The 17,505-nt window shown below is 40.9% G+C and overlaps 1 protein-coding gene across 9 annotated transcripts in view; it reads right to left on the minus strand.

The window, feature by feature from the left end:
• MLLT10 (MLLT10 histone lysine methyltransferase DOT1L cofactor) overlaps positions 1-9,878 on the minus strand; it is a 250,863-nt gene extending 240,985 nt beyond the window's left edge. For 6 of the 9 annotated variants that reach the window (XR_005018668.1, XR_005018669.1, XM_036842299.1 and 3 more), the window contains exons 1-3: positions 9,519-9,878; positions 9,227-9,386; positions 6,625-6,704 (exon numbers count right to left, since the gene is read on the minus strand). Coding sequence is in view for 7 of the 9 variants with exons in the window: in XM_036842299.1 (XP_036698194.1) it covers positions 6,625-6,704; positions 9,227-9,386 (240 nt within the window). In the remaining 2 variants the exon portion in view is untranslated. The remainder of the gene's footprint in view (positions 1-6,624; positions 6,705-9,226; positions 9,387-9,518) is intronic. The other 3 variants (XM_036842300.1, XM_036842302.1, XM_036842295.1) reach the window with 2 other exon arrangements.
• Positions 9,879-17,505: the final 7,627 nt, after the last annotated feature.

Genomic DNA, 17,505 nt, shown 5'->3' on the forward strand with positions numbered 1-17,505 from the left:
AAAAGAATAAAGAACAATCACTCCAACTGAAGAAAAAAAAGAGGAAAAAATATAAGCATGGTAAATATGTAACACAAAATAAAAATTTAAGAAGTAAGCCCAAATGTATTAGTCATTACTATAAATGTAAACAAATAATCTGTAATGCACGTTAATACAGATTCTTAGACTATATTTTTTTTAAAAACCAAGCTTCACTATATTTACAAGGATGTTCACTGCAGCACTATTTGTGATTATGAAAAATTGGAAACCTAAATGACAATCAATAAAGGAATTAAATAAATTACAGTACATTCTGTGACACAATACTAAAAAGCAGATAAAAAGAATGAACTAGATCAATATATATCAGTGTAGTGATGTCACAAGTAGCTATGTCACAAATCACAGAACACATATATAGAATTTACCATTCCTGTAAAATAATACACTACTTGGTGGTGTGTATGGATATATGCGTATAGTAACAAGGATTAAAACATGGATGGTAATACATATATACACTGGACTATTAGTCTTAAAAACAAGGAAATTCTGCCATCTGTGACAACATAGATGGACCCTGAAGGCATTATGCTAAATGAAACAAGTCAGACAGAGAAAACAAATACTATATGATCCCACTCATACATGGAACCTAAAAAAACCAAACTCAGAAACAGAGAACAGATTGGTGGTTGCCAGAGGCAGTGGGTAGTGGGTTGGGGGAAATGGGTGAACGTGGTCAAAAGGCACAAACTTCCAGTTATAAAATAAGTGAGCTCTGGGGGTGTAATGTACAGCATGGTGACTGTAGTTAACAACACTGTATTGTGTATTTGAAAGCTGCTAAGAATAAATCTTAAAAGTTCTCATCAAAAGAAAAAACAATTTGCAACTAGGTGAGGTGATGGATGTTAACTAAACCCTCTGTGGTGCTCATTTTGCAATATATACATATATCAAATCATTATGTTGTACACCTTAAACATTCTGGTGTTACATATCAATTATAGCTCAATAAAACTGGCAAGAAAAAAATATAGAGAAACTGGCCCCACAGACATTAACAGGGTAATGGCTGACGCAGACTGGGGAGGATACAAATAGTACTTCAACTTAATTTTTTAATTTATTGTTCTTTTTAAGCAGAAGGGAAGATTTGAAGCAAATATGAAGAATGGACATTTGTTCATTCTGGGTAGGGAACACACAGATAGTCATTTTATGTTTTATACTGCTCAGAACTACTTGTGATAATCAAATGCATATTAATATAATTTTAATTTGTAGAATTAAATCTAAATATATACTTAGTGTGATTGTTTTTCATATGGTTTTACAGATTTATAGTAATTTATTTGCATTATGTATGCTCAATAAGAAAAAATTTAAAAATAAAATAGTGCATCCCTAGATCAATCCCTAAAGCCCTGGTTTTGAGTTCAGCCAGTGGTTCCTCCCTAACAATGTAAAAAGCCAGGAAGAACTGCAATAAAAAGAGGCAGAGCAATAGAAGAAAGTTACAGTTCACCTCCTGGAGGAAAGGAATCATCTTTCATTTAGAGCAAGAAGAGCAAGACCTAAACAATGCAAATTCTTAATGGGCTTTTGGCCATTTTATTTTTTACACAATCCACTGTCAACACATTTTCCAAGTAGAATAATTAAATATCTAAAATATCCTCTCTCTGTATCTCATTAAAATTGTATAAGTAGGTAAAATTTCTAATAAATCTCTCCAGCCTGTGGTAGTTACGAACAGATACACAGTAAACACAAAAACAGTCATCAGAACTTCCCTGGCGGCACAGTGGTTAAGAATCCACCTGCCAATGCAGGGGACATGGGTTTGATCCCTGATCCAGGAAGATCCCACATGCCGTGGAGCAACTAAGCCCGGGTGCCACAACTACTGAAGCCTGCGCGCCTAGAGCCTGTGCTCCGTAACAAGAGAAGCCACTGCAATGAGACGCCCACGTGACGCAACAAAGAGTAGCCCCCGCTCGCCGCAACTAGAGAAAGCCCACACACAGCAATGAAGACCCAACGCAGCCAAAAATAAATAAAATAAATAAATTTACTTTTAAAAAATGTTAATTAAAAAAAAAAAGAACACATACACATTAAATACAAAAACAGTCATCAGAACTTCCCTGGTGGCACAGTGGTTAAGAATCCACCTGCCAATGCAGGGGACATGGGTTTGATCCCTGACCCAGGAAGATCCCACATGCCACGGAACAACTAAGCCCATGCGCCACAACTACTGAGTCTGCGCTCTAGAGCCAGCGAGCCACAACTACGGAGCCCGCGCACCACAACTACTGAAGCCTGCGCGCCTAGAATCCAGGCTCCGCAACAAGAGAAGCCACCGCAGGAAGAAGCCTGCGCATCGCAACAAAGAGTAGCCCCTCTTGCCGCAACTAGAGAAAACCCACACACAGCAACAAAGGCCCAACGCAGCGAAAAATAAATAAATAAATTTATTAAAGGAAAAAAAAACAGTCATCAATGAGTGTTTTAACCTCTAACCACGGGACTTCCCTGGTGGTGCAGTGGTTAAGAAGCCACCTGCCAATGCGGGGGACACGGGTTCGAGCCCTGGTCCAGGAAGATCCCACATGCCACAGAGCAACTAAGCCCGTGTGCCACAACTACTGAGCCTGTGCTCTAGAGCCCGCAAGCCACAACTACTGCAGCCCGCGTGCCTAGAGCCTGTGCTCCGCAACAAGAGAAGCCACCACAATGAGAAGCCTGCGCACCGCAAGGAAGAGTAGCTCCCGTTCACCGCAACTAGGGGAAAGCCCACCACAGCAACAAAGACCCAATGCAGACAAAAATAAAATAAATAAATTTATTTAAAAAAAAAAAAAAAACTCTAACCACTGTGACAGCAGTTAGTAAACAATGAAGTCTAATGAAAATATTTCAGTAAAAATTCTTGGGCTTCCCTGGTGGCACAGTGGTTGGGAATCCACCTGCCAATGCAGGGGACACGGGTTTGATCCCTGGTCCCAGAAGATCCCACGTGCCATGGAGCAACTAAGCCCGTGTGCCACAACTACTGAGCCTGTGCTCTAGAGCCCACGCGCCACAACTACTGAAGCCTGAGCGCCCTAGAGCCCGTGCTCCGCAACAAGAGAAGCCACCACAATGAGAAACCTTTGCACAACGAACAGTAGCCCCCACTCGCTGCAACTAGAGAAAGCCTGCACACAGCAACACAGACCCAACGCAGCCAAAAATAAATTAATTAATTTTTTTTTTAAATTCTTATTCACTTGAGGTGAATAAAGCAATTCGAGTGTTTTTTCTGAACAATGAATGCCTAACAAAGAGCTTCCCTTAAAAACCAACCAAACTTTCCCTCAATTCCCCATCTATTTTTATTTCCCTCTTTCCTTATTTTCAACATTCAATCTAACCCTACAATCCTTACTCTTTTCGATGCCCTATCATGAGGGTTCTGCCCAAACCAGAGAACTACAACTGCTGTCTCAAGTACTTGTCTTAGTCCTTCAGCATCCTTGGCAGCAATGTCACTATCAAAAACTCTTTCTCAAAAAAAAAAAATTGTGGACTTCCCTGGTGGCGCAGCAGCTAAGAATCCACCTGCCAATGCAGGGGACACGGGTTCGAGCCCTGGTCCGGGAAGATCCCACGTGCCGCGGAGCGACTAAGCCCGTGTGCCACAACTACTGAGCCTGCGCTCTACAGCCTGCGCGCCACAACTACTGAAGCCCGTGCGCCTAGAGCCCGTGCTCCACAACAAGAAAAGCCACCGGAATGAAAAGACGGTGCTCCACCACAAAGAGTAGCCCCTGCTCGCCATAACTAGAGAAAGCCCGCGCGCAGCAACGAAGACCCAACGCGGTCAAAAATAAATTAATTAAAAAAACAAATTAAAAATAAAATGGGTATAGAATGTTAATATTTTAAAAAAACAAAAAAACAAAAACTGTCTTTGTTGCTACTGGACCCTGCAGGTTCTCCTTTCCTGACAGTTCATTATCCATCCTTGGAAACTCGTTCTTACTCTCCCAAATGTGAACATTCACCATAGTTCTGTCTTCACTCTTCTTTTCTCTAACAAAAAATGTCACTTGTTTCCCAATCTTCCTTCTACGCAGCTCCAAGTCTAACTTGTCTTCATTACTTTAACCCTATATTTCCAACGAAAAATCCTAGCGGCATCAAAACCAACATGCCCAAAACAGAACTTTCCTTACTCTTCAAATTTGCTCTCCTTCCTTTGTTACTGTTAATGGTATCACCATTCCAGAGTGCTCAACCTTGACATCTCAGAATCATCTCTGATTATTCCCTTTCCTTCACCCCACATCCATTTCTGTCATTTCCTCCTTCAAAATGCTCCCTCTCTTCCTTTCTACTCCCTCCCTTTCTACTCTCACATTTTTATAGTAACAGCATCCTGAGACTTTCAGTTTCTAACCTCCCCTTTCAAAGCCATTCTATATACAACCAAACTTCTTGTCTAAAAATACTGCTTTATTGTTCTGGATTTTTACTCCTCAGTATCTGTCAAGGTACCACCAGTTCATAATTCCCCCTCTTCTGAAAAGTGAGCTATCCCAAACCCACAGAGATCTCCCTGTGTCTGAGCAACTCAACCCTATTGTCTAGCCATGGCTAGCTAACTGGTCCAGAACTAGACAAGCCAAGACAGTTTTTTTTCCCCCAAAAGGAACATGAGATTCGCACTGCAATTTAGCCTCTTGAGACAAGAGACAGAAAATATTAAGAGCTGAAGTGTATGGCCATCTTTCACCACAGGAGGCAATATACAACACCTTGGTTGAGAGCTTCATCACAGCCCAGACTCCAACTAGATATGTATTTCTCTTAAAACTACGCTATCTTTATCTATGAAATGAAAGTAACAGAATATCTACCTCATATATTTGATAGGTAAAGAAAATAATTGGTATAGAACATTCAGCACAGTATCTCACAAATGGTTAACAATCAAAAAAGTTAACTATTGATTTTTGGAGTAAGTAGCAGAGAAAATCTGCAGAAAGGAAAAGAATGAAGCAGACACACAGAGAAAAGCAGAAATAGTATTAAAACTAATTCCATTCCCATTCTAATTCATGGGTACATTTTCAGGTTAGATTTCTTGGCTACTATATCCTTATAACAAAATGCCCTTTCTTTGCTTATTTAAGCTTGGAATGAGTTTTTGTTTTTTACAAACAACGCTACCTTGTATAATTGTACACTACAGGAATTTAGAAGACGCTGTGCCTCTTCTTTCATTAACGACCCCCACCATCCTACCAAATAAAGCTAAAATAAAATGGGTCCTCCAATATACCTTTATATACCTTTTAAGATAAATACCTTATTCACCTGAATATCCTGACCATGACTTCAGAGAGGAAAAAGAAATAGAAACAGGCAACAAGTGGCATTTGAGGCAAATAACACTGCCATTTTACCACTCCCCATTCACCTCTTTATCCTCCCTCTCTTGATGCCCACTTTCCTATTTTCTAATCTTTCTCTGGCCATGAATCTACTGTGACATCCCCTGGAAGAGCCTCACCTTACTGTCAGTGTTTACTAACAAATTAAAGCATAACTTCCTTTGCTTGGTGACCCATCAACCCCAAACCATAACATGCTACAAAGAGGAAAAAAGACAGAGTAAACCTATACATACTTTAAGTCCTAAAATTTTCATGATTAATTTCATCCTCCACTTGCCAGTTCCCGTTTCTGTAATGCTAGAATAGCTGAAACTCTGGTACAGTGCATTCCCACACACAAAGAAAACACATCAACAGAATATTGCTCTGAGTTTCACAATCCTATAGAAGCTACTCAGCCATTATTTCTGATCAAAAATTGCCCAGACAAAAATAAAAGCTTCTGTTCTTACTATCCATGTAGGTAGAGAAGTTGAAATATTTGTTTTCTACCTTCTGTCACATTCTCTAGTCAACAACAAAAGGAAGAAACTATCACACTGCAAATGCTAATACTTTCACGTGATTAATGAAGATTAAATCTTTTTTTCCCTCATATTTCTAGAAGTTCAACTGGAAAAATGACTTTGGCCACAAAGAGTAAACATTCCTCCCTCATTCTTACAGAAGGCTTGCAGAAGTGTTCAGAAAGAAGGTTAGCCAGCCAAGTCAAAAAAAAGGAAGATTTTTATGTTGCTTTGCCAAAGGGACTGAATGTCTGAAAATACTGAGCAAAGTTAAACTGTACATGTATAGGTATAGTAAAAAGAAATGTGAATCATTAAACACTTTTTTTAACTCAGTAAACAGAACCTAGCAAAATTATCCCAATATAACTTACTTATGTCCTACTGCCATTATATTCCAAGTATGATTAGCCAATTTAACCCCCAAACCAGTAGGCAGGGCTAAGAAAACCCAAATACAACTTTATATTTTACCTGTTCTAAGCATCCATCAGTATATACTTATGTGATTCAATTTGTTTTTCAGATCTTATAAAACCAGTTTAAAACTGTAAGTCAATACTTGGCCCAAATTCAATATTTGAACAAAAGACTGAAAACCCTTCAAACTGAAACATGAGTGTGTAGCATCCTAAACTACTCACTGAAGTATTTTAATGTTTTTGATAAACAGTCCTTACCACTCTGGCTGCTCTCTCCTGAGATTCACATTTCCTGCAAAACCATGGTCCAGTGGGTACTTGAACAATGCCATAGCAAGCTGTTGGGAAATAAATGTTTTAAAGTAAGTTAAGATTTGAATTATGGAAAATCAAATACCCTTTCAAAGCCCTATTAAAGTAATTACCTCTGAAACTATTCACATAAACCACCTGCTTTGTAAAGAACTAAAACATGCTATATTTATGTTTATAACTTATCACCTAGCTAAAATTGACATTTTAACTAAATATTAGAAAAATAATCTTTTTCAATTAAAAAGTATAAACATCACAAAATTTTTTCTTTTATAACAGAAAAAAATGAGATAAAATTTAACACTTTTCTTTACATGGAATAACTCTAATTAATTAATTCATTCCTATACTCTGAAGTTTAAATAGCAAGCATTTTAGATACATGAAAGTGAAAATTATTTCCGAATCACCTTTCAAAACAAACAAGACATTACAGGAAAGAAAATGAAATGTAATGTTAAAAATAAAATGCTTCTATTTAAATAAAGTGTCCAGAATAGACATTTGTCTGTCTATAAAGACAGAAGGTACATTAGTGGTTGTCTAGGACTGGGGGAGTTAGGAAGAAATGGGGAATAACTGTTAACAGGTCCAAGCTTTCTTATCAGGGTGATGAAAATGTTCTAAAATTGACTGTAGTAACACATCCAAAACTGTGAATACTAAAAACCAGTGAATTGTACACTTTAAGTGGGTTAATTGTACGGTATGTGAGTTACATCTCAATAAACCCGTCAGAAAAAAAAAGGAAACTACACGTTCATTTCTAATATATAATGTTAATGTTCCAACAAGTGATCTGTATATCACACATCCAAATCACAGTATAGTTGCGTACAAAATTGTTTTTATATTAACATTTACCTAACTCAAAATTTAACATTTTCCAAAAACCTAAAAACACTAATATCCAACTGACATCCTCTTGAATGAGCTTGCTCAGAGGTAACTTGAAAATATATCAAATATTGGAAAGGACTTAAGAATATAAATAGCACAAATTTTTAAAACTCCAAAAGCTAAACTTCTAATCCCTTTAAAATGTATCGGAGTAAAAATATTCTATCAGCCAAGAAATACAGCATCAGAGCCAAAACTTATAGTTTAATTCAGAATACTTCTAGAAGGAAATTTTAACACTTAAATGAACATTTTCTAAATTGGGAGATGAGATTACTTAGCATCATATCATCCAATTCAAAAGAAATACCTCTACAAGTGCCAATGAACACTATAACGGAAATACACTATACCAGTTCTGAGACCTTACAATCAGTACCTAGTTTGAATACACATGGTTTTCACTCCTTAGAAGAGTAAGGTGTGCAACTCTGCCCTTCTTTAAAAGAACTGGGGATACATGCATGTTCAGGTTCGGTTATTCACTATCTCCTAAGTCCCCCTTGCCGGTTCTGAGATTCCGTTCTATGAAGAATACAGTTTAGTCCCTTACGCTCAGGCTTTCTCTCGTTTAGTAGCGCCCGATCCACTACTGAACCTCTGCCTCACTCAACGCCAGATTCAGAAACGGGAAGGGGGGGCGGGTTGGTGCACAACAAGGGGAGTACAGGAGCCACCAAAAAAGTGACCTGTTTTTCGGCCCCAAAATTTTCTGCCTCAATTCCTTACCACGTGAAATGGAAAAAGTCAGAACCTTCAAACGGCCAGAAAACTACCTTAACTAGTGTCCTCGGCTTTTCTGTATATCCCCAAAACTCACCTAATGGAAACACCCAGAAATAAACTAAGATGCTCCCCGAGTCACCGGCGGCGCCACCACCTCCTCTTCTGTCCAGTCACTGACGCTGAGGAAGGGGCCCGAAGCGGCCACTCAACAGCCTCATCCACCACCCCGAGCAGCTCAGCCCAGCCGCGCCCGCGGCGGCGCGACTGCGGCGACGGCCTTCCGCCTCTTCTCCGCGGGAAGCTCCAGTCCGCAGGAGCGGCAGCAAGGTCTCGGCCAGAAAGCTTGGGGTGCGGCAGCCGGCGCCCTCCCCCCCGCCCCCAAATCTAAAGCGGCAGGGCAGAACCCCGAGCTCCCGATCCGCCCCGGCGCCGCGCGCCGCGCTCCCGAGCCCGACTCCATGGTACAGGAAGTCTCCAGACACTGCGGCAGACGGCGCGGCGGGAGGGGGAGGGAGCTCCCCACTCCCCAACCCGAACCCACAGCCGCGGGGCCACGGCCGAGGGGCGCGCGCCCGGGCCCCGACACCCCCTCGCCGCCGACCCCCGCCTCCGAGAGTCCGCAGACCCCCGGCTCCGGGCGCAGGCGGCGGCCGAATGACACTTGAGAGAGTGAGCGCAGCATCACATGACAGTCCAGGCCACACACACTTTCTCCCACATGCGCAGCCCACACCCCTTCCGCCCCGCAGCCGACCCTCCGAGTCAATCCCCGGCCGCGGAACGGGGCGGGGGCGGGGGCGGGGGCGGGGGCGGGGCGGGGGGAGGGGCGGGAGGGAAACTGGCAGTTGCTGCCAAGGTGGGGGAAGCGGTGACGGTTGGGAGAGGCCGGGTTCGGCCCGGCGGGCGGTTGGGTGTTTACCTTGATGCACCGCGACGCTGCAGCCGTGCCCGTCGCAATAAACCAGCGGGTTCTCGGCCCAGCCTCTCTCGTCTGAGCAAACGCAACAGCCTCCAATCATCTCCTTCATACTATGGGAGACCTCGTCCTCCAGTGACACGGGCCGGTCGCTAGAGACCATCTAAGAGGGAGTTGGGGGGGACCATTAAAAAACACAAGCAAGCCAATGAGTGCTTCCCACCGCCCAGTCCCCCGCGCCCCCGCTCCCTTCCCGGCGCCCCGGCCCCCGCCCGCCGCTCGGCCGCTCGCTCACTCGGGCTTTGCCGCTCAGTCACTCACGTTCCGCACAGGAGTCAGGAGCCATGTCCTTGCTGACTCCCCCCACCTCCCCTCCACCGCCTCCTCCGCCTCCTCCTCCTCGTCTTCTTCCCTCCCCACCTCCACCCGGCGGCTAACGCTGGAGCCCAGAGAGGGCACACATAATCAAGTAGGCCTCCGCACAGGCGCACTGGGGGGGCTCCCGCTGGGCCAGGGGCAGCGAGGGAGGGGAAGGGGGTTGCGCTTCCTCCTCCGAGCGTCACTCGGCGTGCGCGCCCGCCCGGCGGCCGGCGTGAGGGAAAAGGCCCGGGAGAGGCGAGGCCTGCGTGCGCGCCGCCGCGTCCGGCCGGCAGCCCGGGCCTGCCTCCCGGCCCCGTCCCCTCCCCCGCGCCGCTCGCAGCCGCCGAGGTGTGCTGGGGGAGCGGGGGCTAGGGGAGCCCGCGGCGCGCCGAGGCCGGAACTAGCCAACTGGAGGGCGCGGGGGCGCGCACGCGGGGGCGGGGACGTTGGGGCTGCCTTCTGCAGCGCCGGCCGCGCGGGCTGCGTGTGCACGTAGCGAAGAGGCCTCGGCGGGAGGGAGGGTGGGAAGGGAGGATTCCGAGGGCCGGGAGGGAGGACGGGTTTTGTCTGAGTAGGTGGAGGGGACTCCCTGCGGGCATCTGAGAACCTACCTGCAGGCCTTTTCCTCAAGAACTGGCCCGTGGGTAACAAGGGTTGGGCAAGTCGGCCAACTTCCATGAAGGGTGCAGTGAAGCATGGCTTCCTGCAGTTGGCCGCGCGAATTTCACTGTAGTGCCGAAGCCTTTCCACCCATTAAGTTCACATCCTGGACTCTACCCAAAGTTCACCCAGTGGAAGTGCCACCAAGTCGGCTGCCCGTTTACACACCACACTGGGCCCAGTGACAACTGAAACTGCACCACAGACAGGGTCAAAAGCCTAGGTTGGGTTGTACTCGAAGAGGGAACAACACCTATGCTACCCGCAACTTGCCGTGTAGGAGTACAAATGGTTGTTCATCAGGAATTAGCAATATAATGTGAGGATCAGGAAATCGCAGTTTGAGGGAACCCAAGTTCTAGTCAGTCACCAAATGATATTTAACACCATGCGACAGTGGAGTCCTTTTAATTGAGGATTTCTCTGATCTGGCTCTGTACTCCAAATTTACTCTTGAAAATTTGTCAATTTTTTACTAAGGCCACTTAAGTGACAGAAAGATGGGAGCTCACTCACAAATAGAAAATGGATCAGGCCTATCTGAATAATTAGCTGGATATTGAGCAGTTTTGAGCTGTGAAATCTTCCACTGTTGCCCTACCCCCTATGTATCCTTTTTAGTCCAATATTGATTTTAGGCCAGAAAAGTGTCTCATTATAAAAGTTTAGCATGAAATAGGAATATAGATAGATTGTTTAAATGACAAGCATAGTTACAAGGCGAATTCATGACTTTGATAAATACCTTAAAGGTACAAAATGACTGTTTATCAGGAATTAGCAATATAATGTGGGGATCTGGGAAATGCAGTTACATAAAATGCTAAAAGATGAAGGAACCCAAGTTCTCCTAGTCAGTCACCAAAAGATAATGGTTTAAGTTCTAAAAGCATTCCAAGTGTTCTCATAAAGAAAAAAAAAAAAAAATTTGGTGGCATGGCTGCTTTTTCTATTGCAAATTAATTGCTAGAAATCTATTTAAGAATTATAATAGATATAATACAACGCAAGCATATATTAGCAAATATATTCAAACATTCTAAAAGCGAAGTGAGATGGCTACAGTAATGCAAACCTAGAAGTGTAAGATAGGGGAAAAATGTACACTAAAGAGACCAAAAAATGAGAATTCGCTTTTAGTTATATTAGTGCATTTTAAAAAGGTGGCTACAAGATTACATACTTATAAAATGCAACTTCTTTTGGAGGGTATGGTAATAATAAATTTCCAAACATATAATAATGATGTTCTTAAAATATCATTGATATTTTTAAAACTAAAACCGTGTTCAAACAAATCTATATTGTTTTGTGTATCTCTACTGTATACCTTATCTTTACCCCTTTACAAGGGATACCAGTTCAACATCCAATTCCTGATCAGGTTCAGACTCTTAATGAAGAGTAATTTTTAGTTAAAACTAATGTGAAATTTCCCTTGCTAAACACTGCAGTCGAACCTTAATGAAATAAATTATTTGAAAATACATTCATTTTATTTTTAATGCATTGGAGCTTAGTTCTTGTGATGGAATTAATTTATATGTAAAGAAAGATGGGTACTTTACCCTATTCTGTAACACTTAATAGAAGAAATGTAGGTAAATGCTTGCTGTTTCCAAAACAAAACAAAAAAGTTCATCATTTGTAATACATTTTTGAAATTTAGAAAAATAGAGAAAATACACTATTTCTTAAGAACAGGCCTATATATAAATAATAGCATCTGGAGAAGAAATTTTATTAAAGATGTACATATAAATGTTGACAAAATATAAGTCAAATTATTTAAAACTGATATTTAACATATTAAATGTTATGAAAACTGTAAGAAAAAACATAATGAGCTAAATAGGTCATTCTAACTTTAACTCATGTACCAGATATAGAACTTTTTCTTATGCTATATATCAGAAGTATAATATTTAATATATTTCTAAAAAATATTAGGTGATAAGAATAACAGACATTACAAAATAGTTCAGAGATACAGTTAATTATTCATTCAGTAAATATTTATGGAACATTTACTGTGAGCCAGGGAACATTTACTAGATACAGGAAATATAGCAGTGAGCAAGTTATATTTGTCCTTTGTGCGATATATATGTGTATGATTGGCTGAATATGCTAATTCTCATAACTCAGAATGGATAAAACTTACAGTTAAATTGCCAGAATTGTTAAAGTTCGAGCAAGTTTTTCACAACACATGGTAATGTTAAAAAAAAAAAATTCATGGGATTTATAGAATAACTTCATAGAAAAGCCAATCTTAAAATAATGTTATCCTTTAAATCTGATTCCACATTCTCAAAATATTATTTGAAAAAGTACACCTAGTACCTGTAGAATAAAACAAAAGCCTGTGGTCCCAGTATACTTCTTCACATAACAACAGCAGCTAACTCAGTACTGGCTCATCTGTTTCTCTGAACTAATCATCTGAGGCAAACCACAAAAAACTCAAGTAAAGTATTTTATGATGTAACCTCTAACCCTACCATAATGGGAAACCATATTTTCTTCCTGTATGGGTAATATATCTTCTTATAATTTTCTTTATTCCTCATCCTGGGCACCAAATTTTTGGATTTGCTTTTCCATAATCATTTACATTAGTAGATACTTATGAACGAAATATTTAAAACCAAATTTGGTTCCTAGGTTAGTATTGCTTATATTTATCTCCTTTTTAAATTGAAGTTTTATTTGCCTTCTGTTATTTGCCTCATGTTATGTTTAGTCTATTATACCCATTGTTGAAGTATATTTCTTTAATGAGGTATAGAAATTGAGGTATATTTCTATAATGTTAAGACTAGACGCACTTTCCTTAACTCAGATTCTTAACTTCCATAAAGTGTTTAAAATTCTGTATTGGCTCTGATACCTAGGTTTTTAAACAAAAAGCAATTATCAGAATTCATTCATCTACTAAACCTCATCAGAAACTATAATTTTCTTTCTAAATAAATTAGTTGGAAAAAGCAATAAGGCAATTCCTTATGATCTGCACAAACTTTAAGATATGCCCTCTTTTAAAGGAATCTCTGAATAAAATTTTGTTTTGCTCATTTGGTATCCAAGGTTTCTTACCTTTTACATGAAAAGTTTATGAGCCATATATTTATACTAGTATGATTAAAATATTGAGGTATTTCTGATACTAGTTTTGTTATTTATCTCACAGTAAGCGAGTATTGTGTCTTTATAGGTACAAACCCGCGCATGGCACCTATATCATGGAGCATTATCAGAAATTTCATTAAAAGGTATTCATTTCAATTATATTTTCAGTTGATATTCCGTTAATGGCTTTTGGAAAATTCCATTTAATGAAGCATATTAATCTTACTAGGTGATTTTTTTAAACTCACCATACCGCCTAGCAAGTGTCCTGCACGTAGTAGGCCCACAATAAATATTCATTTAATGTACAGTATTGTTGTTTAAAAGCTAATTGCTGTCTGAGCTTTATTCTTCAGAGTAAAGCAAGGCTTTATTTTGTATGTACACCTGAACTAAAATTTCTAAGTAATGATTAGGAAATTTTCAGATAAATTAGCTTTAAAGATTTTCAATAGTTGAAATTAATATAGGTGAAGAGTTTTTATTTACCGGGTAATTTAGAATTGTCTGTATTTAAATAGCCCTCAAATGTTAACCACCTCTCCATGTAAAAGTCATTTTCTTACAAAACAGACTCTAACTTAGAATCAATCATAATTAATATTATTGTTACATACACTTAATTGTTAAAAAGTTTAGTTAGGTAATTCTGAAATTTAAATTGTATGTAATTTAAATTTTAAAATCTTTTTAAGAATCAAGGCCTAATATTTACTTTAAAGGGTTTAGTTTGGTTAATCCTGTGTTTGGCTTCAGAGCCACTCCTTTTGCTATAAAATTGATATGCATTGGTTATATTTACATTTTTAGGTAAAACACCATGTAATTACCAACAGAAAAATAATATCTAAAAGATGCCTTTAGATCCTCAGGCGTTACACAAACCTCAATAACATTTCAGAGCTGGGCTATTTTTTTCCATGATGCAATAATACTTAAGGTGTCACACTTTAGACTTTTCAGAGTATCATCAATATAATGTAAGGGCAGGAGTGTAAGGTCCATGTTCCCATTTTTTTACTGACACTGAAGATTTGCATTTCTGTTATAATTAAAGTGTGATTAAAGTGACATATTTAAGTGTCTGTTTATAGGATACAATAAGGTTATCCAAGTGAAAAGATTCTGGACATGGAAAAGAGGAAAATCAGTTTTTGAAATGGAAGAGAACCTTGCAAGAAATGAAACATATCTTGGACTGAAAAAAAAGAAGAATCAGAAATTAAACCGAATTGCTAAATACTATGTGGACCAAAGAAGATTACTTTTTAAGATTTAAATGTTTTCCTCTCTGAAAGGGGCCACTGCTTACCAAATCCAAAAACAAGCCCTAGAATATGTTAATTAACTGCATTGTGTCCCAGAAAGAATGAGGTTGACAAATTCATTTTTTTATTCCTTCAATCAATAAACTGTTTGCCTAGTACATCTTAGATTTTTTAAATCTATAACGTGTATATTTACCTCTTGGAATTGTACAGTAACAGTGCCAAATACCACCATGGCCCCATAGGGTGCATCTTATGAAGCTTAACATTCCTGGCGAATTAAACACACAAGCCTCCGATCACTTTTTGTCAGTCTTTACTGTGGCGCGTAAGAGCCAAACTGTAGGTAATTTTTATATGGTGGCAATTTACCCCAATTTAAAAAGCAATGATCTTTGATGCAAGCAGAAGTGGAAAATATAATGACAGAAAACTAAAGAAAGGTATTACAAAGACTGACCTGGAACGCTTCTTGTCCCTCTCCATCCCCACCCCCATTCATGCCCTGTTTTCCGCCCATTTGTTGTTTTTCTCACAAGTATATCATGACTTGCAACATATTTTTTTAAATTTAAATAAAACCCCCAAATGCCTGAAACACTAAAAGATGCAAAAAGATTCACCTTCTGCAATCAACTACATAGCAGATAAACTTATAAAGCTATTCTAAACATCCAAAGACTCATAAATAAAAAATGTAAATTGAATCCAAGTAGTTGGGGAGGGGGACCATGGGAGGATGAGTGTGGAAGGAATGAACAGATTGAGAGTATCTAATTTCAACACCAATTTTTTTTCCGTTCAAACCTTTCCATAGTTACACCTCAAATGATTTCTTATATAAGAATTTCTCCCTATATTTCGAAATTACTGAAATCTTTCCGTGAGGAAATGCAAGTTTAGGAAGATCCGCAAAATGAAAGTGTTAAAATGCAAACCACTTCTATAGCATTTCAAATGCAAAATCACAACCACCACTACCTTTAACTGACTCTTAAGGGTTCTTTTCAAACAGATGCTGTTTATGAACATCATCTGTTAACTTCTTTCTGGTAATTCAAAACTCTTGTCAAATGATGTTTTCAAGATGACGTGTAAATATAATATTCCATTAGAGATCAATTCTAATTGGTTTTTAAAAATCCACCTTGGGAAACCAGTGCTGTATAATACACAGACTAGTAATGAGCATTTTAGAAGGAATTTCCGCAAAGTCTATTATCAATCTAAGTCGAAATTACTGTCTTGCCCTAGTAAGGTTTGGGCAAAAGGACTGAAATTATTTCTTCATGAGTTTTCACGCACGATGACTTTGGTCTTGTCTTCAAGATTCGCGAGCACTTGTTGGAAATCTTCATTTTTTAAAACTGTGATGCTTGCCAGAAATATTTTTTCCACATGCCTCACAAAGGAAAACAGGCAGAGTTTCGTAGATTGCTTACAATTATTTCTTTCTAAAACGTGGTATAAAAGCTAATGACACGTTTTTCCCTTTTGAATTTCACTGTTATTTTGAAAATGCATTTCACGTTAAGAAACCAAGCCTGTTTTTGTTAGGGGTAGCTCAACCCAGCCTTTTAAAATTAGACTCCTTGTATACAACAAAGAGCTGAATAATAACAAATAGAGACAGCGAAACGTGCTTTTCCGAACTCCTTTGAATCCCGACATTCATTTTCGAATCCATACATTTAAAGAAACTTAAAATAGGATATGATGGGCTCTAACTTTCCAGATCCAGAAAAAAAAAATCGCCCACATTTGTCTCTATCTACTTATCACTTTGCAAACATATCTATGCTGCTTTCCCTCTTCTTTTCGTCTGTGAGTCGCAGCCTTGCCCAGCTTCCTCCAATTTAGCGGCACGTTGTAAAGCCTTCTTCCTACGCGGTCTGGAGTTGGGAACCCCTCGCGGGCCAACACTGATCATAAAACTTGCCGCGCCGACCCGACCCGGCCCAAGCGTTGCAGTTCGGGGAGGTGGGGGTGGGGGCCGAGTCGGGCCGGGGGACCCCTCCCTCGGGAAGGACGCACCCGGCGAACTGCCGCACGAGGGCCGAACAATGGGGGCGTCTGGGCGAGCGGGACCCGGCTCCCGCTTCCTTGGCGGCGCCGGCCGCGCGCCCGGCCGCCCCCGCCCACCGCGGCCCTCCCCGCCCGCGGTTTCGCGCTCTCACTGCCGGCCTCAGCCTTCCTCCCCAGCGCCGCGGCCCGGCCCGCCGCTCGCCCCGCCGCCGCGCGCCTCCTTCCCGTCCCCGGGCTGGCCCTCCTTTCTCCGACTGCGACACCGAGGCGCTGCCTTCGGCGACTCCAGCTTTCGCTGCGGCCGCCTTCCCGCTATTTCCTTAATATATTTTCTAAATTTCTCCTTTATTTTCGGAAGTGGTTGAGATGTCTCACTTCCACCTTAATTTCCATTTGCTATTTCCCTCTGGAAAAGATGCCCCCAGGAAATCCAAAACCTAGAAGGAACTACAGCAAATCCCATAAAACCTGTAACTCTAAATACGTCTTTTTCTTTTTAATTTTAACGCATTTATGTCGTCTAACCTGGCAAAAGAACTCTCTTCTCTTTTTATTTCCTCCTTTAAATACTGTTATTTTAAACTCTCCATCAAGTGCATTTTGATGAGAGGACAGAGAATGTGTCCGGCAGCACGCAGCAAATCAGAGGTTTTATCTTACGCCTCCTGGGATGGTAAAAAAGTGGAACGTGGACGAGTAAGCTTCTAGGGAAGAAAAGCAACACAATTCGCTGGAGACGAAGCCGGGCCAGGCGGGGGGAGGCGCAGCGGGGGCGTCGAGGGCCCTCGGGCTCCGGGCAGGGGAGCTAGTCTGGGAAAGAGAGAAGGTTTTAAATAG

The sequence above is a fragment of the Balaenoptera musculus genome, chromosome 2 (genome assembly GCF_009873245.2).
Source record: "Balaenoptera musculus isolate JJ_BM4_2016_0621 chromosome 2, mBalMus1.pri.v3, whole genome shotgun sequence".
In the NCBI taxonomy this organism is placed as follows: Eukaryota; Metazoa; Chordata; class Mammalia; order Artiodactyla; family Balaenopteridae; genus Balaenoptera; species Balaenoptera musculus.